Consider the following 12,756-nt stretch of genomic DNA (forward strand, 5'->3'; position numbering starts at 1 on the left):
GAATGGTCAACATTCAATGAATCATATCGTAAAAAGGCATTCATGTCTTCAGGAGAAACTTAATTTATAAGCAAGTCAATGGCATGGTGCAGTTTGTTTGAGCTCTTTTACTTTTTGAAGCTAAATGCTCACACAATTAATTACAAGCTTGGCAGCTTAAGGATAGTCACTGCATTTCAAGGTAATTTATTGTGCATGAAAAACCTTTTGAGAAAAGTTGCTGGAAATGATGTGTTAAATAATACAAATCTTGATTCTCTCTTCAAAATACTAGAATGACAGTCTTCTCTGCTGGTGCTAGTTGTGAATGTGGAATGAAAATGAGACTAATTCAATCCAGCACCTGGTGGTATTTGTCCACTGTACAAACTTTCCGACTTGAGTCCACAAGATGAAAGTTCAGTCGGCAGGGCTTGTATAGGAAATGACAATATCGGGCTGAAGGAAGGGTTAGGCACATTGAAACAGAACCAGCTCTGCAACTATCTGTACATCTTAAGTGCTTAATGCCAGCACAAGAAATGGAAATATGTTCCATGTCCCCCACTGATGATCCTAACGTACATCCGTTCCAAACAAAAAATGTTTCAGTGCTGTGTGGATTGAATAATGTTGGTAAAAACTGACATCTACAAAAGAAAAATGGGATTTTAAATCTGAAATCTGGCTCTGAGTATTATTAATATGTCGTATTGGAATGTCCAAAGACAAAAGAATCTTTCCATAGTGAATCCAGTGTGCAACTGAAAATTAAAATAGAAATGGAAATTTATTTTTGTAAACCAAGAGCCAGTTTATTAAACAAATACTGCTGCTCAGGGGGGAAAGGACTTCAGATTTCATTAGTATAGATCAGTAGGAACCCAGTATCAATATTGTATAACAATTATCTGTTTTAATGTTACTATATATATTTTGGAAGCGTGATTCAGTGCTGGTTTTCCGGAGTCTACCAATCCAGTTTCAGCTCACCTTTCTGCTATTGCTGAATCAAATTAATCCATTTATAATTCCAAGTACAGCTGTGGCAGGTTGTTTGCTGCTGGTTGCACTTTTGAAGCTGTAAAAGTGACTGCATATGTAATTGGAAGCCAGCACAGAAAGGGTGACAGGAAAATAAACTTTCTCAGGCGTTTATTTTCACTTTTGTTGTCAAATTATAGAAAGAATAATTCTCATCTTGAGAATTATTTCCTAATGTTTGCTCATATTTTTATGACTTCTTAATATTTCCCCTGGCTTTCTATCTCCCTGAGGAATTTAAATTTTTTTGTGCATTCATGTGAATGCACTGATATCATAACGGACTGATTTATAGATTATATTGTACTTTGCCTCCCCCTCCCTATCGCTCTAAACTCCCACCCCTACATTCCTCTGTGATATTGGCTCTCCTCTAACTCTGACCTCCTGTGCCTCTCTGATCTTAATTGCGCCACCACTGACGATCATGCCTTCAGCTGCCTTGACTCCAAGCACTGGAATTTCTTCTCAGTACCTCTTTTCCTCTCTACCTTGCTTTCTTCCTTTAAGACATTCCTCACAACCTATCTCTTTGACCAAGCTTTTAATCATTTGCCCTAATTCTCCTTATGAGGCTTGGGTACCATACTTTGTTTATAATGCTCCTGCGGAGCACCTTGGGATGTTTCATTACATTAACCTTGCTGTATAAATACAAACTGTTGTGGTTGTGCAGTGATATCAGCTGGATTTCTGTGTATGTAGAAAAGTTTTCTGAATGGTCAAAAATTGGCACATGATGGTTTATCAAAACAATCTTATTTTGGTGGAGTCTAACATTAATGGCTAATTAACAATAATGAATATTATTGATCAAATATTTTGGAGCACAGGAGTGATAGGGGAATGGGACCTGGTGCAAGTTAAGGCATGGGCAACAGAGTTTTGAATGACCGTAAATTTACAGAGATTGGAATATAGCAGACTAACCAGTGGGCGCTGGAATACTCAAGTCTAGAGTAAATAGACACCGTCTCCTCCATTGTTATAAAGTAAAACAACAAGTTCCTATTCAGTCAGCTATCTTTTTAGTTCACGTATAGCTGGAGAGGTAGTAGTCGAAGAAATGGGTGGAATGATATGACTCTCAAATTGGATGTTTTCACTGTGTGCGTGTGTGTGCACACGCTTGCGCTATAGAGGCAGCTTAACCTGACTAAAAGGATCATAATGATGTTGTAGCATTGAAGCTGAACTTGTATGTCACCATGCTGGCATTATATATTATTGTTAATGCCCTTTGTAGTCATGAATTGCTGGTCGGAATTTTATTCCAAAATCCATAACTTTGTAGCACAATGTCCTTTAATTTTATACCCAGTTAAGAAAATCATTTAAGTTGTACTATCCAGCTTTGCAAGCCATGAAATCTGTATGAAGGCGCCGTCATGGAAAGTAGCTTTTTAGTACTATTAATGATACACAGTACATTGTAAATATACAAGACAATATTCATTCTGTTAAATATATTTCAACTGGAAAGTGAAGCGCAGCCTGGCTTGTGCACATTCTGTGGCCTGGGATGATATTGCACTGATCTGGGCTTGTGTTTTCCCTGATCGCAGCTGTGTCATTGGGGGGAAAGCTAGGATTAAAGATGACCTACACATGGAGGAGCTGCTCAAAATGAGTTTTTGTGTGTAAATAACTCCCTGCTCCAAAACAGCCTTAGCTGAAATCTTGGTGCAGGTTGCACAGCACAAGAACCAGATAAGAGAGAAAAATAACATTTGTCGCTCAAGTAAATACGCCCTTTACAACCTCCAAAACAAGAAAGGCAGCAGCTTATCTCATTTAGAGATAGCCTGCACATTTTTCAAAGATCAAGCAGAATATGCCTTAATTACTGACTGGATTTCTGCTTCCACAGGTGATGATGACAAAGAGGACCAAAGACATGGGTAAATTCAGCTCCGTCACTGTGTCCACCATTGACGAGGAAGAAGAGGAGATTGAAGCTGTGAGTTTTATCATCAAACAAAACCCTTCTTTCGACCGAAATACTAAAGTAGTTATTTCTGTGTTCCTTGTTAGTTGGAAATCCGATTTCACACTGAAATGATATTATTGACAAATATTAATGTGTAGCGTGTAATCTTTGAACTGGTTGATATTCAACATTAACATCTATTCTTGCTTTGTATTTTTCTCCATATCGCTAGTCAGATTTGCCCAATGATTTTCAAGGACATAAATGAATAGTATTGTGGCCTCATACATCTGCTCAAAGTGGCTTGAATTGGATCAGACAAATGCAAATAACACTTCCATTATTTAAGAAGTGAGGGGGGAAAACCAGGAAACTACAGACCTGTCAGTTTAATGTTTATTCCATCTCATCTTTGCCCAGATCCAATGAGCTTTGGGTAGCCCAATCTCACCCACTTTCCCTTGCCTCAGATAAGTAGTCTTCAGAACTAGGAAAGATGTAGGTTGAGATTGCATGCCTTAAAATCTACAATGCTTAACCTGCAGGGTGAGTCACACATGTCCTGAGACTTTTGTAATTAAACATTTATTCCATGTTAGGGAGTGCTCCAATGTGGTTGACCCTTAACTAGTTCATGAAGAGGCCTGGCAAAGCACACAGTTGGTATCAGCAGTCTTTTGGGACCACTTAAGACTGGTCAATAAAAGCCAGACTTGTAAGTGACCCACCTATTATCCCAAGAATATATATTTTTTAAACTTTAATTCCTGGTTACTTCATAGGAGATTTTAAATTTTCACATACGTTGTGTGAAGTAGAACAGCTTAAGTCATAAAGGCAATGAATTTATCAATTATATTTGGAACTATTTTTGGACTCAACAAGAGAATATGCCGCACTAGATTTAATAATGAGTAATGAATCAGAATTGGGTAACAAGCTGGTGATGAGGGAAAATCTTACGAGCCTCATCTTGATATAAAGTTTGCAGTGAGAGCTGTGAAGCAAGGTTTTAAGTTTAAGGCAAACTTTGAACAAAAAAGAAAAGAATTGAGCATTAAACTGAGCTGAACTGTTGATGAGTAAACCCAGGGATGAAGTGAGAAGTATTCAAAAAAGTAATTGGTATGAGACAAGAGCCTGAAAAGGCAATGGTTCCACAATCGTAGCTAAGTAACATTGTCATCAGAGGAGGTAGGAGACAGTGTCAAGCTTAGATAATTGCAAAACACAATGGGCAGGGAGAACTATAAAAAGTATTCAAAGTAATTGATAAAAGGTGGGGATGGTATATGAAAAAAAATCTTGCAAGGGTATCAAAATTAATAGCAAACCTTTTTATAAATATTAAAAGAAACAGTTGTTAAGGGCTTGTGGGCTCATTAAAGACACACACAGGTAAGAGTTTGATGGATACTATGGAAATGTCGAGTTCATTAAATGGATATTTAGTGTTTGATTCTGCATTTGAGGAAAAGGACAAAATATCAGTAGCACAAGGAAAACTTAAAAATAAATCAAAAAGAGGAACTTGGTGGATTTAATATAATAGACTTGGAATTCAATACACTATACTGCACAACCAATGCATGCCAGCATTTGTAGTCAAATGGAACCTCATTTCAGATCAATGGCCTTTCATCAGAGCACAAGTCAAATTCTCTAAGTGGCTTATCTAATTGATTGTTTCACTGTGCCGTGTAATTGCTATTCTACCAAATGAAACTTTTAATTGTAAACGTGACTTTATTTCTGAGTTATTCACACCACTGAAAAGGATAACTGATGCTTTATTTTATTTATGTAGCACCTTTAATGTAGTAAAACATTTCCAGGTGCGTTATCAAACAAGATTTGACACAAAGCCACATGAAATCTTAGGGCAGCTTGGTTAGAGGTAGGCGTTAAGGAGCAATCTAAAGGAGGGAAGTAGTGAGAAAAACAGATTTAGGAAGGAGCCTTCCCAGGTCTCTCCATTCCTGTAATTGATGCAACCTCAAAAATCCAAGTGTTGGTGAGCCTTTATAACCCATGTCACGGTCTCTTTGATTAGGAATCCTTCCTTTGATAAAATTGAGTTGTCTTCCTGCCTGCCTTTCCTGGTTGATTAGGGTACTGGAAGTGGGATGCTAATTTCGTGGCTTGGGAAAACAATCGTAGCAAAGCCCACCAGTTAGTAAAGTGGATTCCTCATCCTCCAAATGGCCTGTCATTTCGGTCCAGAAAATATTGCCCAAAATTTGACACTGAGCCACTTAAGGAGATGTTAGGACAGGTGATGAAAAGCTGATTCAGACGTAGGTTTTAAGGAATGTCTTAAAGAAAGAGAGGGAAATAGAGAGGTGGAGAGGCCTTTGGAGAGAATCCCAGAGTTAGGTCCTTGGTAATCAAAGGCATAGCCAGCAGTGGTGGAGCAGTTTAAATTGGGGCTGCTCAAGAGGCCAGCGTTAGAGTAGTACAGATATTTCAGAGGGTTATAGGGCTGGAGGAACACACACAGATGGTGAGGAGGAAGGGAGGCAATGTGTGGATTTGAAAATAAGGTTGAGAATTATAAAAAAAGAAGCATTGCTAAACAAGAAATGAATATAGGTCCACAAACACTGGGGCGATAGGAAAATCAGACTTTGTGAAACAGAGTAGAAAATGGCAGCCCAGTGAGGAATGTGTTGGGAGTTGTGGAGTTTACAGGTAGCAAAGGCACAAATGAGGGTATACATCAAGAGCTTGCACTGAATTCACCTTAGCCCATGCTTTTTCCAGCATTGTATTTCATTATAAGACACTGTTTGGTGAATCATTTTTATAGCTTCTCGTGACATTTGACAGCTTGAAATTGATGCACTTGACCTGAGGTAACAGAATGTCCCAACTCCCACTCAGCCGCAGTGGTAATCTTTTCTTCTTCTGGCTGCATAGTAATTTATCCATTTAGACCGAAGAGGCTATAACTAGTGAGTTCTGGGTCTGTAAAGACTACTGCTGTCTGCCAATTTGAAATAAAGTGTCCCTCGTGTCCAGTTGCATTTTAAGAACATGGCTGAAAAGGTTTTTTTTTAATCTAAGAATATATGACTGTATTTGGATGATTTTCTCCTTGGTCCTCCTGCTCGATCTGTCAATACCCAAGGGAAAGAGAAAGCTGCTTCCAGACCTCTGCCAAATCCGCTTTGTGCGAAAGGCAATACATGAGAACACCCTGAGTACGATTCTTGTCCACAGTCATGTTAGCAGTCTGCATTACCATTCAAATCTCATACAGTGGAAGGGGTAGTTTTGATAGAAAAATGACCTTTTGTTCATTCTGTACCTTGTAAATCTTCATCTGTCACAGGAAACAAGAAGTTCACAGCAAGCCAGAATGAATGTCACTGTTAGAAATTGTCACTAAACGCTGCTAACTTGTGCTTTGTGTGTTTGACAGAGGGAGATTGCTGATTCATACGCACAGAATGCCAAAGTGATTGAGAAGCAGCTGGAAAGGAAAGGCATGAGCAAGAAAAGACTGCAGGAACTGGTAAATGTTACCGTATTTTACCGTAGCTCCTATCAAATGTGAGAAATCCGTTAACCCAAGTTCAGGATCTGATTTTTGTTTGTTTGGTCCAAACCAGCATAAAATCGCAACATGAACTGTGAAAATAACTTCAAATGCTCCTGCAATGTAATGCCATTTAAAAAAAAACAAAGGCCTCAAGTGTTTTCACAGCTCATAAGATGCCTTTAGTGGTGGAGATTCACTCACGGAGCATTGCAATACCCAGTAATCCATCTAGGATGTTGTTGCTGAGCCAGATCTCTGTTTCGGCCCATACGCCAGTGGTATTCCACAGAACAAAAGAACAGAATGAGCGGCACAGTGGCACAATGGTTAGCACTGCTGCCTCACAGTGCCAGGGACCCAAGTTCGATTCCCAGCTTGGGTCACTGTGTTTGATTATTATTTAAATGGAGAAAGCTGCAGCACAAAGGGACTTGGGGGTACTTGTGCACGCAACACAGGTGCAGCAGGTAATCAAGAAGGCTAATGGAATCTTGGCCCTCAAGATTCCAACCCTAGGGGGTTGGAGTATAAGAATACGGGAGGTCTTGCTGCAACTGTACAACGTACTGGTAAGACCATATCTGGAGTACTGTGAGCAGTTTTGGTCTCCTTATTTAAGGAAATACATTATTTCATTGGAGGCAGTTCAGAGAAGGTGCACTAGGATGATCCTGGTGTGGAGGGATTGTCTTATGAGGAAAGATTAAACAGTTTGGGACTCTACTCATTGGAATTTAGAAGAATGGGAGGTGATCTCATTGAAACATACAGGATTCTTAAGGGGCTTGACAGGATTAATGCTGAGAGGATGCTTCCCCTCATGGGAGTATCTCGGACCAGAGGGCGTAGTCTCAGAATAAAGGGGCACCAATTTAAGAGTGAGATGAGGAGAAATTTCTTCATTTAGAGGGTGCTGAGTCTTTGGAATTCTTTGTGTATATTTAAGGCTGAGATAGATTTTTGATCAGTAAGGGAATCGAGGATTAGAGGGGTAGGGCAGGAAAATGGATGTGAGGAATGTTGGATCAGCCATGATCCTATTGAACGGGGGAGAAGGCTTAAGTAACTGAACAGCCTATTTCTGTTCCTATTTCTTATAGCCTTAAATATGAATGTGACTTTTATTAGCTCAGTCTTGACTGCTAATGCACACAAGCTTTCTCCCCTTTGCCCTCACTGAAATCAACAAATAGCAGAAAGCTCTTGGAATTGAGGCAGTTCAGAGAAGATTCACTAGGATGAGTACATTCACACTGCATATCAATTATTGCTATTGTAAGGTTTCTTTCCTAGATCTCATTCTGGAGAAGCAAATGTATAACGCGCTATATATTTGTTGTTGATGAACAAATTTATCAAAAATCAAGCTCACCTCCTAGAACCTGTAGTATTCTAAAGTTTATTATTTATTTATTACTCACAAGTCGGCTTACATTAACATTGCAATGAAGTTGCTGTGAAAATCCCCTAGTTGCCACACTCCGGTGCCTGTTCGAGTACACTGAGGGAGAATTTAGCATGGCCAATGCACCTAAACAGCACGTCTTTCAGACTGTGGGAGGAAACCCATGCAGAAACAGGGAGAACATGCGGACTCCACACAGACAATCACCCAAGCCGGGAATCGAACCTGGGCCCCTGGCACTGTGAGGGAGCAGTGCTAACCAGTGTGTCACCGTGCTGCCCCATTTATGGCTGCCAATTATTGTAAATCCATAGTATTATTGTAATTGTAAAAATAAATCAAATTGTTTAATTCTCATCTACGCTTTCAATTAATTTATAGTTTTGGTTTCACTGAAGAGGTGGGTTTAAGTTTCCTGTAATGCTCATCGTTTTATTTTCTTTACAGGCAGAGTTGGAGGCTAAGAAAGCTAAGATGAAAGGTACCCTGATCGACAATCAGTTCAAATGAGCACTTTCACGAACTGCTGGTGAATCTTTCTTATGGTCACGTAAGAAGTGCCCAACCAACCATCTTTTTGTCATTTAATGAACCAGCTGTTAACCTAACAAGGTCGTTTATACCTTCCTTCACATAATCCGTCGGGAGTATGGATGGGAAAGGAGAGGGAAGAATTATTGTGAACAAGGGGCTATATTGTGTTTTGATATTTGCAGTTGTACTATTGGGATCTAAACAAGTGTGTTGTATAATAGACATCCTAATAAACAGTAGACTAATGTGTTTCTACATCTGCTATATTTTAATAAATTATTTTTTCACTCCCTCGAGCAGCTTTACATTTCTATCTCTTTCAAATTCTTTGTTTTCAGGTCTCCTGTTGCTCATGGTCAGTTTGCTGTACTACAACAAATTAATTTATAGAGAAGCATACTTGTACGCGCTCTGTCATCCTTTGAAAGCACAGCAGAAATGGTGTGATTCCTCTTGTGCGCTATAGTTGGCTTTATTGTTCGTGGGCTGGGAGAAGAGGTAAAAATCACACAAGAGTCTGATTCCTGATTGACATCCAGTCACCTCCTCTTGAAGAGTGTGCAGGTACGATCATTGTGCTGCTCCTTGTAGTTGAATAAGTTACATTGCAATGGCTCACATGTGAAGACTGGTCACCTGGTCCAATTGCATGCCTACCAGTACTTATTGAACTGTATTCTCACATACATTGATAGCCTCTTTCGGAGGGTGAGAACAAAAGTGCTTTGCACCCTATCCTACCCTATGCCTGTATATTTTATGGGTAAACCTGCTAATTCCACTAACACAATCCACCTCCGATATTTTAACCAATGCTGCAACATCCAATCATTTCATAATTTTAAACGCTTAAAAGTCCACCCCGAGTTAAGTTCCTCCAAAGCGAATAATACTGACTCTAATCTGCGCTTGTAACATTAAGAACCACTTCATCATGTGCACGAAAACAATCAGACCTGCTAACTTTCCATACTTCTCCAAAAACATTTCTCAATTAGTATTTTTCAAACAGAATGTTGAAGATATGCGCTTGGCAATATTGTTACATTTTAATGTGAACACTTGCCTAAAGAATTTCACTGAACCCAAAGCGATTAATGAAAATGTGACCGCTTTGTACAATGGCCAATTCAGACATTGTTCATACTAAAAAGGAGATCTCTCTCCCAAAGTATCTATCCTTTGCTAAGATAAAATAAGCAACGCTGGAAATCTGAATTAAAAGTGGACAATATCAACATCGGCCCCAGAAAGGAAAGTATTTCCCGATCATCTCCTTCACCACAACGATCAGTATTTTCCTGTAAAGTTTTCACTTTCTCTTTCGGATGCTTTATGTTTCCATTTTTTTGTGGTTTATTCTTACTTTATATCCTTGGGATTGTGTGAAAAATAGGAGATATTTATACTTGGAAGTCTAATAAATTGTTTTAATGCAATGAGGGGGGGATTCAGAAAAGATGGGGGAGGAAAGTGACATTTACACAGACTGCCTTTATTGAGAGAACAGAAAATGCTTTGAGATGCTGGATGGGAGCTGCATTGTTAATCTGTCTAATGAGGGACTGGAAATCATAGAACTTAACAAATCTTGCCAGTTTTCAGTCAGTTCACTTGTATTTTTTAAAAACCCATTTATCTCCAGTGTTTTCTTATTCTTATCTGGAACATTCTAACTATTTTACAATAAATCACTTTAATAAACGAGTCTGATTTATTTTTGTCATGGCTATTGTTTTGTAAGAAAGTAATGCAAGAACAGGAGAAATAGGAGCAGCAGTAGACCATATGGCCCATCAAGCTTGCTCCGCCATTCAATACAATCATGACTGATCTTGGACTTGACCTCCATTGCCCTGCCCATTCCCATTATTCCCTAATTCCCAGCGACACTAGAAATCTTTCCGTTCCAGCCTTAAATGTATTCAATGATGGAGTATCCACAACCTCTGGGGGAGAGAACTCCAAAGATTCACAACCCTTTGTGTGAAGTAGTTTCCACTCATCTCGGTCCTAAATGATCATCCCCTTTTCCTGAGACTTTGCCCCTGTGTTTTGGATTCCCTGACCAGCAGAAACTCGTAACTTCCTGGCTCCCAGCATCATATTTGGGGGGTACCCAGGTAAGGGTTTACACGGCACTTGTCCAGAAGCGCTAATTTCTCCCGGATAAATGCGCTGCACTGGGAACCATCCAACAAAGTGATTTAAATCATTAACTTCAGATGGTTCTGCCAGCGTTGGATTAATAGCTATTCCGAAAAGTTAGAAGAAATTAAAACACTTCTAACTTCAATGTGACTACTCAGAACTCCGCATGGGACACATCCCAGACTTCCAAATCCCCAATCTCCCACATGGGACACACCCCACGCCAAAACCCCCAGGAACGCTCCCCCCTCCCCCCCCCCCCCCCCCCCCCCCCCCACCAGCAAGGTATTCTCCACCCCCCACACCTGGCTGACCCCCACTTGGATCCAACCTAATACACACTCCCTGACCCAAACCCTACCCTCTGAATTGACCCGATCCGACACCCACTCCCCAACCTGAAGCCAATTCCCCTGACTTGACCCAAGCTGAATGCCACCTCTTGACTCGAACTGACACAAAACCCAACCCTGACTCAACCCAGCCCCCCTACACCCCGGTGTCTGACACCTCATATCCGAACACCCCCAATGCCTGATTCCCCACTCCCCAAATCCCCCTCGCTTATCTTAGACACCTACCTTCCTCCTGACCTGTTATTTTCAATGGGACCTGTGAACACACCTGCATGACGGTAGCTAGTTCTGTAAAAAAAACCACTCTGCTTCTTTTGGACTTTGACACGGAGCTGGATTTGCTGTGCTATCCAGATCTCATCCGCCCTGGGGCAGGAAGGTCGGACGAGACAGGCACTGAAGAATTTTAGTGCAGGTAAATGGGTACAAAATGGCAATCTGATGCTGATTGCCACTCCAAGGAAATTATGATCCAACCTCTCAGCATTGACCCTGTTAAACCTCTTCAGAATCTTGTAGGTTTCAATGAAATCACCTCTCGTTTGTCCAAACTCCAGAGAATGTAAGCACAATTTACTCAGCCTTTCATCATAGGACATTTATTTTGCAAGTAAATCTTGGAAAGAAGAACGAACAAATACTTTCAGTCAATCTGCTGTGGGGAAGTTACAATGCCTTATAAGATTGTAAGAAAAAGCATGAATTTATAGTGAAAACTACTGTTTGGTTATTTTGTTGTTAGAATCCTTAACACTACATTGGAGCTCAGAGCACTAGCAAAAGAATGAACTTGTGCAATAAGTTTGAAAGTCCCTACAGTTTAAATTTAGTAATAGTAAATGATTCAAGAAATAAGCATAAAGAGTAAAATTAGATCAACACCAAGAAAATGAATTGCATATATTGGAATCGTCCAGTATTGGAAGCCAAGGTTAGGTTGGAGAAGCTGAGATTGTTCTCCTTGAATCACAGGAGGTTGAGGGGAAATTGTACTGAGGTTGAGGCCTGGGCACCTGATTGAATCTGAATAAAGGAGCTTTGTTTATGATCTGGGAGCACATGATACTGAGACCAAAGGTGGGAGATGCATTCCATTTTCCAATACTGATGCAGCCTCACTTCAACAGAAAAACTCACGTGAACAAACCTGAACATTTGACAGTTTCGTTAATTATGATTGAGCGTTGCATTTTTCTTTTCATTATTTTCAGTCGTGGTCCTTGAACATTACGTGAAGTCATTTACAAGCTTGAAGATGGTAAAATGCTTGGTGGAATATATGGAAACAGCAAAGGAGAAAGGTTAGGAGCTATTTGGCCTGAACAGCTCAAATGTCTTGAGCTGAAGAAGGTCATTTTGAATACGATTTATAAGCTTGTCATCAGGGATTAGTCTTTACAGCTGCATCAGGTTTCATTGTTTGGATTTACTAACAAAAAAAATCCTTTTGGCAGATTATTTCATATCAAAAGTTATATTTGAAAAACATCTGTCTTCCTCCTCCAGGATGATGTATTTTTCCATCTAATATTCTTTCCTATCCAGTTGGTGCTGATTGGTTGATTAGACTTCCACAAACTTCAACCTCTCTTGTTTCCAACCTGATGATCATGTTTCGTATAAAGACAAGAATAAAGAGAACCTATTTTGCCAGAGGGGATGTCAGCCAAACCCATTTAATTCCTGTCCTGATGTCTTCCTGTAGTACCCACGGAATCTGGGATATTCTTGCCTGTTCCTCAGTTCTACTTCCAATTGAATCATCCAGGGAAGTGTCATGGTTTCTGATTTTTAATGTGTGGTGTGTAATGGA

General features: G+C 39.9%; 1 protein-coding gene across 1 annotated transcript in view; it reads left to right on the forward strand.

Annotated features, from left to right (window-relative positions):
* steep1 (STING1 ER exit protein 1) overlaps window positions 1–8,730 on the forward strand; it is a 38,544-nt gene extending 29,814 nt beyond the window's left edge. Inside the window, exons 5-7 of the mRNA XM_078211815.1 lie at window positions 2,894–2,983; window positions 6,378–6,470; window positions 8,350–8,730. Coding sequence (XP_078067941.1) covers window positions 2,894–2,983; window positions 6,378–6,470; window positions 8,350–8,412 — 246 coding nt within the window. The 3' untranslated portion in view covers window positions 8,413–8,730. The remainder of the gene's footprint in view (window positions 1–2,893; window positions 2,984–6,377; window positions 6,471–8,349) is intronic.
* Window positions 8,731–12,756: the final 4,026 nt, after the last annotated feature.

The sequence above is a fragment of the Mustelus asterias genome, chromosome 4, assembly GCF_964213995.1.
Source record: "Mustelus asterias chromosome 4, sMusAst1.hap1.1, whole genome shotgun sequence".
Lineage (NCBI taxonomy): Eukaryota > Metazoa > Chordata > Chondrichthyes > Carcharhiniformes > Triakidae > Mustelus > Mustelus asterias.